The 12991-nt window shown below is 35.9% G+C and overlaps 1 protein-coding gene across 1 annotated transcript in view; it reads right to left on the bottom strand.

Moving 5' to 3' along the window:
• Positions 1–12991, bottom strand: part of MMRN1 (multimerin 1) — a 65918-nt gene that overhangs the window by 37623 nt on the left and 15304 nt on the right. The window contains exons 2-3 of the mRNA XM_043572186.1: positions 8838–8957; positions 5761–5867 (exon numbers count right to left, since the gene is read on the bottom strand). Coding sequence (XP_043428121.1) covers positions 5761–5867; positions 8838–8957 — 227 coding nt within the window. The remainder of the gene's footprint in view (positions 1–5760; positions 5868–8837; positions 8958–12991) is intronic.

Consider the following 12991-nt stretch of genomic DNA (forward strand, 5'->3'; position numbering starts at 1 on the left):
AGGGTCATATCTGACTGGAGTTTCTTCATTAAATCATAGTTCTCTCTGTGCCGCCTGGTCCAGGCAAGATCCTAAATGTGCAAGAAATAAAAACAATTCTGGATAAAAGATAAAGGGAGAAAGAATAGAAAGGAGGTAAATGAAAAGCACTCATGTCTGATTTTCTATTGTCTTTAGGGTCAAAAGTATTTCAGATAAACATCATTCATGCAATCTGGAAAAATGCTATTAATTCCATTGTAAGGAAATAGAAAGTGACAACTAGAGAAAGTCAGCAGATTAGAAATAAAAACTAAAGATTCAAGAAAAAAAAAACCTCCAGAATCAGTGACAAATAGAAGAGAAAGCAAATAAAACTGTCAGAGAGAGAGAGGGAGAAAAAAAAATAAAGCTATTGAAAGGGACAGAGAATAATACACAGAAGTATCAAGTGAAAGTCTTTAGTTCTCTTGCATACTGATCTTTGGTAATTCACCCCCCATTATATGAAAACATATGTGAAATAAGAAAAATTAAACGTTCTCCATATATTTGAGAAGTTTTAAGAAGGCTGATTTGAAAGAATATGTAATTGGAAAAATACTTTAAATATTAAATGACAAAAACTAATGTGATTGTGTGTGTGCATATGCATGTGAAACTTTCCATTTGCTTTCAGCTATAATTATTTTTAAATTAATTGCTTAAGAGGAACTAGGTGAGGAAATTGTACTCATAAAAGAAACAACTATTAACCATTGCACAAAGATCCTTGAGATCTGATTGTCATGTGAACCTCTTTTCTCTGGAGTTCATTGGATAGGGTCCCTGCCAAGACTGTTAAAAACTTGAAATGCCTGTTTAACAAATTCAGTGCTTTATGTTATCTTTTCCTAGCTCTGTTTGTTGACTGGAGTTCAATGCCTGCATTCATCCCAGTTGATTTCATAGGATTTAGCCCAGGGAGAACGCTGATAGGGTCTCTCCCAAGTGGAGTCAGTTACTTTCCTGTGATTGATGCTCTTTTATTTTTCCATGTAGCAATCTTTCTGTCTTCCCAAATGTATTCCCTACCACAAGGACTGCTATGAATTCTAGGTTTCCCAGGCAATCTTATCTTATCTTGCACTTCAGCACAGACCTTTGCTTTGTTCTATAGGGTGGATTTCTAAGTCTCTTTTTCTTGGTCCTTTCTGAGAGATAGGTGCTAGAACAGAAGGACATTTATTTAAGTCAAACAACTTTTAAAGAGCTTTATCACTTCAGATTAAAAAAAAAAAGCAATATGGGGGCATCTGGGTGGCTCAGTAAGTTAAGCTTCTGACTTCGGTTCAGATCATGATCTCACATTTTGTGGGTTCGAGCCCTACATTGGGCTCTGTGCTGACAGCTCAGAGCCTGGAGCATGCTTTGGATTCTGTGTATCCCTCTCTCTCTGCCCCTCCCCCTCTTGTGCTCTCTCTTGCTGTCTCTCAAAAATAAATAAACATTTAAAAATAAATAAATTAATGAAAATTCAATATATTTAAGAAATCAGATTCCTTTTTTCCCCTTCCCTTCCCTTTCCTTCCCTTTCCATTCTCCTCTGATTCCCCCACTCCTCTTCCTCCTTCTATTAGACAGGTGTTATCTATATTTTGTTTTTCTTCCAGACCTTTGAGGCTTATGGAGGAAGTCATTAATGGCAATTCAGTAACGAGGAAGCTTGCTCTTAGTACCAGAAAGCTTCCTATGTGACAAGACCAGTTTCTGGCTGATCCTGTGACATCAGGTGAATGCTTATTTGGTGATATTCAATACATATATAAACATTTACTGACATTTGGTAGTTAAATCAAAGAAAGCAATTGGTGCAACAAAGACTTAAGGTACATGGTGACTTTTGACTAAATGTATCATAATTGAGCAAGATGCTTATAATGTTCTTTCTTAAAGGGGAAAGCATTAATCCCCACTGGGATGAATTAGATATGCAAGTATATAAGGAAATATAGGGACTTTATAGGTATTTATATTAATTGAAGTAATATCTTAAAATAGTTTTACTGGAGAAGTCCCATATTTAAAATGCTGGTTATAATAGTTTATAAAATTTATTGAACTATCTCACAACATTTATAAAATGAAATATTTTTATATATTCATAACAAATGGCAGAGGTCAATTTATTTCAATAACTGCATAATTGTATTTTTCAGCATTTGTAATATCTGTGGTACGTATTATAAAACATAATTTTATAAAATACCTTTTTCCTACATAAAGGATCTGACTAGAGCTGACTGGATTTTTTCTTAAACACATTTACAAAGAAGCTTTTCTTTCCTCCTCTCTAATCTAACATTATTTGAACTTAAATTCCCGTCTTTTGTGTCATTAGAGCAAGCCACAATTTCCTTGTTCTACTTCAGAACATTTTAGAGACATCTACTGGAAAAGCACATTATTGCAAATTTTATATAAATGGTTTAAAAAGTATATTGTTGCTGACATTCTGAAAAAATGTGTTGGACCCATCACAAAACTAGGTCCCTTTCTGAAGACAAACTCTTTGATCCTCAAAAAAGTATAGCAAATGTAAAATACATCAAAACTATTGCCTTGCTCTTTGACTTAATGCATCTACCTTTTTCCCCTAAAAATTTCTATTCATTTACACTTTTAAAAAATTGTTTTCCTCTTGATAGTATGACTAATATTATTAATAATCTAATCTAGAACTTTTTTTTACCAGATTTTTGATTATCGAAATTGTAGCAAAATGAGCATGCATAGAGGCTTAGTCATATTATAGGCAGCATATTGTAGAATAAGACAACGGGAAGAATTGCCTCATTGATTTTGAATCACGGCATCCCTTTCTTTTTTTCAAACATTTTTAATGTGGGGCGCCTGGGTGGCTCAGTCGGTTGAGTGTCCAGCTTCAGCTCAGGTCATGATCTCGCACTCTGTGGGTTCGGGCCCCGCGTTGGGCTCTGTGCTGGCAGCTGGGAGCCTGGAGCCTGCTTCGAATTCTGGGTCTCCCTCTCTCTCTGCCCCTCCCCTACTCATGCTCTGTCTCTGTCTCTGTCTGTCTCTCTCTCTCTGTCAAAAATAAATACACATTAAAACAATTAAAAAAAATTTTTAATGTGTGTTTATTTTTTGAGAGAGAGGGAGGGATTGAACCCACCTATGGCAAGATCATGACCTGAGCTGAAGTCAGATGCTTAACTGACTGAGCCACCCAGGCACTCCACAATACCCCTTTCTAACAGGTTGGAAGTGAAGCTATAAAGGGGTAGGAGGAGAAAGAAAAAGAGAAAAAGGTATAGAAGTGGAGGAGGAGAAATAAAAGAGAGTAAAGTTGCTAGCTGTTCCATTTTATTCCTGACTGATGGATCTTCCCTATATATTTAAAAATATCTCCCTACTGCAATCTAAATGAAAAAGAAATTGTTGTTTTTGTATTATGAAGTTTATTTTATTTGTGGGGATGAAACTTTTGGGGAAGTAGGGATTTGTAAAATTTACGTATTTTCTATGGATATAATAATCTGATGTGAAGGACTAGCACTGAAGTAATTATCACAGTAGCTACATGGGAAGGTTATTCTAAACCCTTGCAGGCTCTGAAGACATTTAAAGAATGGATGAGCCACACTGATTATTCTTGCCATATTTGGGGCTGCTTGTTAAATGAGATAGCGTGGAGAGTGTTGTCAAAGGAAACCTGACAATTTTTTCTTCCGTATAAGAATAAGACTATTGGCACATACATAAAGTGTGATGAGGGAGAGTTGGAATGTAGTGGCGGAGAAATCAGAAGGGAAAAATGTGTTTAAAAAAAAAAAAGGAAACAAAGAAAAGAAGACAGGAAGGAAGGAAGAAACCCAGGATAGATGAGATAATGAAGATTGATTCAAGGGACAAAGGGACACAGTAGTTCTTGATACTATCAGTGCATCAACTGCACTAATAAAAAATTGAACTGCTTTTATATACTGCAATATAAGTGAAGAGAAGGATGGTCAGAGTATCATAGGGAGCAAGAGTAGGGGTTTTTGGAATCACAGTCATATTGAATTGATTGTATGACATGACACAATGGGCATATCCGCCATCGGAAAATTATTCCTATCATAGATTTCAGTAGAAAGATGACCTTTCCACAACAGCTTAATCAGCAAGCAGATGCTTGAACTATGAGTAGTTCTAATTATAGTATTGTAACAGAAGGTCATAGTCAGGTCTGTTCTGGGACATTTTTGTTAATGAGGATTCAAGATAACAATTTGTAAGTCTAGTATTAAAAATATCCACAGGTGGCTTCCAGTTAGAACATGAGATGTCATTAAACAATCAAAGCAACAACAGTTCTTATCAGCTGCAGCCCATGACATTCTTTGACATAAAGACTTTGCTTTCTGTCACATATCGACATTCAGTCCCCTATGTGCAATAGGGTGTGTAATGACATTCTAAATTTCTAGAAAGGTATAATGTGAACTAACCCTTGAATCTCTAAGAAATAATAATGGAATTGATATTCCTAAGATACCCTTCTTCATAGAAGAAGAGAAATGTAAAAACTACTGTTAGACTTTAGAAATATAATTCTAAATATTGTTCAGAACTTTTAACCATCTGCCATTTATAGATTAAAAACAAATATGTTTTACCATATTTGTGCACCTCGCAGAAATCAGGGATCATTTGAAAGCAGCATGATATTTGGACTTCTTTAGAATATGCCAAGTTGCCTCGTTTTTAAATACGTTTTGTATAGATGATATTTTATTTAAAAGTTTATTTTACTTGATTATAAATGAAGTACATATTCATATTATACCCTGAAAATGTATTAAATTTTTATATCGTCTCTGAAATTCAGGCCAGACCCAGAACAAATAGCCTTATAGTCAAATTCGCCTACAGATTCTCACCGGGTGGGCTGGAAAAACCATACATAATATCCCTAGCAAAACTGCAAGTTTCCTAGAGCTTTTTGTATTACAACTTCCTTTTTTCAAAATGTGAATCATAATGGTTTCTCCACACTTACATTAATTTTTAATCACAGTCTCTTATGCTACTGATTGAATTCCTCACCACTGCTAATGGTCTTTCTCGTAATATTTATTCATTTAAAATACATATGCTGATGCCGTATCTTATTTTTCAAGGCTTTTGGCTGTTTTAAAGCCAAAAGCAAAATAATAGCCACATGGATGTTAGGCCACGGCAGGTTACCATGTGTTTGATTAGCCTTGCCACCAGAAAATCCTTAAAATTAAAGTTGATAAAATGGCTCTATGAGGATTTAAGGGGAAAAAACCCACAATTATTCATGCCTATTTGTATATTCTTTAAAACTGAATTTCATTCATAGACATTATTTCAAATAATTGAACGAGAACAAAACTAGAAATTAGTTTTATTATCACATAGGGTCACTTCTAATGATTATTTAAAAGTATAAAATTAGGATTTCTGATATTTAAATAAGGCATGTCTCCACAGCCTACAGTTAAGAAAAAGTGAATAATCAGATCTCCACTTACTCATGCCATAAAACTACCATAACAATATAAGAATATATAAGATATCTCGTTAAGAGATTTAGGGTGCTAAACTCAGTACTAAGGAAGCTCTAGAGAGATAACAGTTTTAATGATTTGGTTACATGTTAATTAACTTTGGTTCAAAAGGGAAAATACAACTCTTCACTGGAATCAGTTGCTTATTCTTCAGAAGTTTTATGCTTCTAATTGTTATTATAAAATAACTATTAGAATATACCTTTTAGCTGACATTTTGCTCCACTGAATCCAGGACAGCACTTCCATTCCAATGAAGTAACGATTTTATGTTGCATCCTGTAGACGGGATTTGGGATCTTCTGAGATCTGTAGAGGAGAGGAAGTATTTGTCTCTCATTAAATTATCAGTTGGGATTGTTAAAGTATTGGAGACATTGCCCCAAATATAATAAGCATTCAATAAATGGTATCTGTTATTGTTAATACTATAATCCTCATCATCAATATTATTGTTAAACTTAGATTTGTTTAAATACATTCTAAAAAGTATTAAGACTTCTGCTGTTGGGGATTTTAAGTTTATACCTATCGTTACATCTTCTACACATAGTAGAACATTTCCCTTGATAATTCTTTTAACTAAAGCAATGTTAAAACTTATTTAAATTTTTTTTAACGTTTATTTATTTTTGAGAGAGAGACAAACAGAGTGTGAGCAGGGGAGGGGCAAAGAGACAAGGAGACAGAATCCCAAGCAGGCTCCAGGCTCTGAGCTGTCAGCACGGAGCCCGATGCGAGGCTCCAACCCACAACCCTGCAAGATCGTGACCTGAAACAGTCAGAAGCTCAACTGACTGAACCACCCAGGTGTTCCTAAAACTTATTTTAAGGAGTGCCTGGGTGGCTCAGTACGTTAAACGCGGGACTCCTGGTTTTGGCTCAGGTCATGATCTCATGGTTTCATGCGTTTGAGTCCCTCATCCAGCTCTACGCTGGCAGCACGGAGCCTGCTTGGGATTCTCTGTCTCCCTTTCTCTCTACCCCTCCCCCACTCGCACTGTCTCTGTCTCTCTCAAAAATAAAATAAACTTAAAAAAAATTATTTTAATTCTAATTTTTAAACAGCTTATGAGGATAATTTATTTTATTTCAATATTTATTATTCCTTATATCATTATAGTTAAAAGGACTTGTTTTTTCTCAGATCAACATCAAACAACTTAAACCGTGTATCAATTATCTAACTGAAATTATAGTAACCACTATGATTTTTAACCTGCACTTTCTCTTTTCTCAAGTTTTAAAAGCTTAATTTTTATTATTTCTCTCATATGGTATTTATCTCAGAGAGAGAGATGGGGTAAAGAGAAGGAGAGAAAGAGACGGGGAGAGACAGGGAACATGAGAAAATATTTTGGAAAAGAAACTGCGCAAGGGAAATCAAGAAGTTATAACATTTTAACACGGCAATCAATAGAAATGGTGAATGGTCCTGAACTGTAGGCGCTATATATGTAAATGTCAATCATAAATACAATTTTGTCATATTTATTCTTACCACACGATTTTAATATTTAGCTAATACTTATCAAGCAGGTCTATAAAATGGGTATATATTATCTTGTTTAAGTTTATTCTATTTGGAAAATATTATTATTCTGATGTGCTGATGAGGAGCCTGAGGAAGAGAGAGATGAAAAAACTTGCTCAAAGTCTTGTATCTAAAAGTGATCCAGGTGGGATATTACTCCATGCTGCATGGGTTAGCCTCCACTGTTATTATCTAGAGTTTGTCCCATGCAGCTTTGTGGAGACAATGGTCAATTTCATGGGTAAACCCTGATCATGTGGAAGCAAATGTATTGTAAACCGACTGGGCTTTAGGAAACTTGCTGTGATGTGAAGGGTAATTCACTATGTGTGAGGCTGTTCCTCAATTTTAAAATGAGCTGTAAGATTCTTTCCATCTCAAAAAAATAGGCTAATCATTTGTCTGTGTTTATTCCAGTGAATTGTATTCAGTAAATAAAACTCTGTCCAGTGAACTATCTCCAGTCCAATAGCTAAATCCAAATAGAAAGGACAGCTGTTTGGAAAAGGACTCTTGAGAGTTTATTAGGATGAATCCACACAGTTGGTTGCATTATTATAGGAGTAAATGTCCCTGCTTTAGCAAACTGGATCCCTGGTATATGTGGCTCAGGCATAATAAAAGAAAAGTAACAAACATTATATATATATACTGAAATAGTGAATGAATGGAGAGACTCATTCAAAGGTAAAGAAAGATAAGAGATGAGAATAAAGATATGCATTTCTGGTTTGTTTAAAGAGAGAGAGAGAAAAAAAAACTCACCTTGAACTCAGAAGGGCAGTATAATAGGGGTTACTGTGGTAATATTTTCATTACTGAAGAATTAACAATGCATTCTTTGTTTCTCATGTCGGCAAGGAAATTGCCACAAAGGGAATAAACTGAAAGCAGAACTGGAGCTCAGCTCTCCTAAATCCCTAAGATGTGCTTTGCTCTCTGGACCATGAACCTTAGCTATTCCTCTGGGGAGTAAGAAACACCTTGATTTTACAATCCTTACTGTGCACTGTTCCAGATTGCCAATGTGTCAGATTCATTGCCTGAGTTATTTGTATGACAATTTGCATAACATGAGCCATCATGGCCTGAATAATAATTTTAGTTTTTATTTCAGGGTCTTCTGCAACACTCTCAGATAAGCTACTGTGACTGTACGAATTCAGAGCACTTATCAATTACTCAGCCCCACATTTGAGGACAATTTTTTAATGTCCTAAATAGATTTTTTAAAAAATGAAAATTAAATAACATGAATCATTAAAATACACATGTAAAGAAAGGCCCTCCTTAGCCGTTTTATTGTGCATAATCTCAATTAGTGGCTTGCCAAATTACAGACTTCTCTCTGACCTGGTAGGAAAGGGAAATTATCAATAAAATTTTAGAACTGTATATGAATTTGATAAGAATTAAAAGACAGGATTATTGGTCAGGTTATAGAATAAAAATAATAGTAATAGTAAAAATGGAAATAAGCATGAGAATTAACATTTATTGAAGACTCTGTCAGTAGGCTAAGGTTATTATTGCATTGTCTCGCATATTCTAAAAACTCCCAATGAGGCATGTATTATTAGTATCTGCATTTTAACTTACCCAAGATCATGCATCTCATTTAATGTAATGACCCTACTCTGACCTTATTATACGTATGTACCTGGGATGATTAGCTTTCTCTACATATTCCAGGACATACATGAATACAGCACAAGCAGTGGCTATTTTCAAACAATATCACATACCTCTGAGGACAGGATCTCCCGGTTGAGCCACAAGGCCCTCTCCCATTTGGAAGATAAGTGACTTGGTTGTCTAGTATCACTGTGGGTGATAATCTGGTATGTACATAAGCACACCAATTCCTAAGGAAGAGAGAATTTTTGTTAGAAAAAAATCATTGTCAAAAAGAATTCTTTTCCTTAAAATTATTTTCACAGACCTCTGTCTACGGCTGCAAGTATTATGGAGTAGATACTTTGTACATATGAAAAGTAAAGAAACACTACGAGATCAAAGTAAATTGAGAATAAATAAGACTTAAAACCAGAATCTGTATGTTCAGTTGTAAGCTGTCAAAGTAGAAGATTGCCCTTATGTCAAATATCAATATATTTTTTAATGTTTATTTATTTTTGAGACAGGAGAGACAGAGCATGAGCAGGGGAGAGGCAGAGAGAGACTGAGAGGGAGACACAGAATCAGAAGAAGTTTCCAGGCTCTGAGCTGTTAGTACAGAGCCTGATGCGGGGCTCGAACTCACAAGCTGTGAGATCATGACCTGGGCTGAAGTCGGATGCTCAGCCAACTGAGCCATCCAGGCACCCCTGTCAAATATCAATATTAGTACTTAGATTGGAGACTCAAAACTAGGCCCATTACTTCTGGTGAACAATGTGCAGTAAGACAAAAGCAAAAAAATACATGCTGTAATAATCAAAAAGAGGAAAAAAAACCTGTTACTAGGAGAAGATGATATGATTGTGAATAAAGAGAATATGAGTCTAGATGCAAATGATTATAAGAGTTCAGCTATGTAGTTAAAATTCATATAAATTTTTTATAACTAATAAAAAGTATGGCCACATAGTTAAGATCAGTTACAGACAGTTCAATGTACCAAAAAAAAATTTAAAAAGATACTATTTACAACAGAAAAATACCATTATTTTTATTAAATCCAACAAAAGAAGTGTAAGACTTAATATATATAACTTTTAAGCTTTATTGAAAAGCCTGAAAGAAAATCCAATAAATACTATTAATGGATGGGAAGAGTCAATTTAAATACATCGATTCTCCTCAAGTTAATCTACAGATTTAGTGCACTTTTAAATCAAACCTTAATTTGATACAAGTTTAATAAGCTTATTCTATTGTTTATGTAATAAACTAAAAATGTGAATTTTAGAAATTTCTAGCTCTGGCCATAACAGAGCATCAGATGTACTTTCCCTTGGTAAAAAAAAAAAATCTATAAAGCTGGACAAGCTATATAAAGCAATAATTTTTAGAAGTTGAACAACAGACAACTCAGTGATATTATTTTTTGAGAAAAGGGGACAACATGATGTGAATTCCATACCTACTCTAATTTTCTGCCTGCAAACAATTTTCAAACTGGATCACAAAGGGGTGGGCCCCAAAGACAGAGAAAGCACTGGGTGAATGAAACAGAGATCTGAGTTTGGAGCTGCTGAGATGGTTAGAATATGTGGATAAAGTGAATAAAATGAAGATGAATGACAGAGATGCCATTTTTTTTGTGTTTTGTTTTGTTTTTCTCTTTATTTTTATTTATTTTTTTTAATATGAAATTTATTGTCACATTGGTTTCCATACAATATCCAGTGCTCATCCCAACAGGTGCCTTCCTCAATGACCATCACCCACCCTCCCATCCTTCCCACCCCCCATCAACCCTCAGTTTATTCTCAGTTTTTAAGTCTCTTATGGTTTGGCTCTCTCCCTAACTTTTTTTTTTCTTTCCCTTCCCCTCCCTCATGGTCTTCAGTTGAGTTTCTCAGGATCCACATATAAGTGAAAACATATGGTATCTGTCTTTCTCTGCCTGACTTATTTCACTTAGCATAGCACTCTCCAGTTCCGTCCACGTTGCTACAAATGGCCAGATTTCATTCTTTCTCATTGCCAAGTAGCATTCCATTGTACATATAAAACACATCTTTTTTATCCATTTGCAGTTGATGGACATTTAGGCTCTTTCCATAATTCGGCTATTGTTGAAAGTGCTGCTATAAACATTGGGGTACAAGTGCCCCTATGCATCAGCACTCTTGTATCCCTTGAGCAAATTCCTGGCAGTGCTATTGCTGGGTCATAGGGTAGATCTGTTTTTGATTTTCTGACGAACCTCCACACTGTTTTCCACAGTGGCTGCCCCAGTCTGCATTCCCACCAACAGTGCAAAAGGGTTCCCGTTTCTCCTATCCTCTCCAGCGTCTATAGTCTCACGATTTGTTCATTTTAGCCACTCTGGCGTGAGGTGATATCTCAGTGTGGTTTTGATTTGTATTTCCCTGATGAGGAGTGATGTTGAGCATCTTTTCATGTGCCTGTTGGCCATCTGGATGTCTTCTTTACAGAAGTGTCTATTCATGTTTTCTGCCCATTTCTTCACTGGATTGTTTGTTTTCCGGGTGTGGAATTGGTGAGTTCTTTATAGATTTTGGATACTAGCCCTTTGTCTGATATGTCATTTGCAAATATCTTTTCCCATTCCGTTGGTTGCCATTTAGTTTTGTTGATTGTTTCCTTTGCAGTGCAGAAGATTTTTATCTTCATGAGGTCCCAGTAGTTCATTTTTGCTTTTAATTCCCTTGCCGTTGGAGATGTGTCAAGTAAGAAATTGCTACGACTGAGGTCAGAGTGGTCTTTTCCTGCTTTCTCCTCTAGGGTTTTGATGATTTCCTGTCTCACATTCAGGTCCTTTATCTATTTTGAGTTTATTTTTGTGAATGGTGTAAGAAAGTGGTCTAGTTTCATCCTTCTTCATGTTGCTGTCCAGTTCTCCCAGCACCATTTGTTAAAGAGACTGTCTTGGGGCGCCTGGGTGGCGCAGTCGATTAAGCGTCCGACTTCGGCCAGGTCACGATCTCGCGGTCCGTGAGTTCGAGCCCCGCGTCGGGCTCTGGGCTGACGGCTCGGAGCCTGGAGCATGTTTCTGATTCTGTGTCTCCCTCTCTCTCTGCCCCTCCCCCGTTCATGCTCTGTCTCTTTCTGTCCCAAAAATAAATAAACGTTGAAAAAAAAAATTTAAAGAGACTGTCTTTTTTCCATTGGATATTCTTTCCTGCTTTGTCAAAGATTGGTTGGCCATACTTTTTTGGGTCCAGTTCTGGAGTCTCTATTCTATTCCATTGTTCTATGTGTCTGTTTTTGTGCCAATACCATGCTGTCTTAATGATTTGTAGTAGAGGCTAAAGTCTGGGATTGTGATGCCTTCCACTTTGGTCTTCTTCAATATTACTTTGGCTATTTGAGGTCTTTTGTGGTTCCATACAAATTTTAGGATTGCTTGTTCTAGCTTCGAGAAGAAAGCTGGTGCAATTTTGGTTGGTATTGCATTGAATGTGTAGATTGCTTTGGGTAGTATTGACATTTTAACAATATTTATTCTTCCAATCCATGAGCATGGAATGTTTTCCCATTTCTTTGTATCTTCTTCAATTTCCTTCATAAGCTTTCTATAGTTTTCAGCATACATATCTTTTACATCTTTGGTTAGGTTTATTCCTAGGTATTTTATGCCTCTTGGTGCAATTGTGAATGGGATCAGTTTCTTTACTTGTCTTTCTGTTGCTTCATTATTAGTGTATAAGAATGAGACTGATTTCTGTACATTAATTTTGTATCCTGCGACTTGGCTGAACTCATGTATCAGCTCTAGCAGACATCTGGTGGAGTCTATCGGGTTTTCCAGGTATAGTATCATGTCATCTTCAAAAAGTGAAAGGTTGGCTTCATCTTTGTCAATTTTGATGCCTTTGCTTTCCTTTTGTTGTCTGGTTGCTGATGCTAGCACTTCCAACACTATGTTAAGCAACAGCATTGAGAATGGACATCCCTGTTGTATTCCTGATCTCAGGAGGAAAGCTCTCAGTTTTTTCTCATTGAGGATGATATTAGCTGTGGGCTCTTCAGAAATGATTTTTATGATGGTTAAGTATGTTCCTTCTATCCCGACTTTCTCAAGGGTTTTTATTAAGAAAGAATGCTGAATTTTGTCAGATGCTTTTGCTGCATCGATTGGCAGGATCATATGGTTCTTTAATTTTCTTTTATTAATGTGATGTATCACATTGATTAATTTGCGAATGTTGAACCAGCCCTGCATCCCAGGAATGAATCCCACTTTATCATGGTGAATAATTCTTTT

This window comes from Prionailurus bengalensis, chromosome B1, assembly GCF_016509475.1.
Source record: "Prionailurus bengalensis isolate Pbe53 chromosome B1, Fcat_Pben_1.1_paternal_pri, whole genome shotgun sequence".
NCBI classification, from domain to species: domain Eukaryota; kingdom Metazoa; phylum Chordata; class Mammalia; order Carnivora; family Felidae; genus Prionailurus; species Prionailurus bengalensis.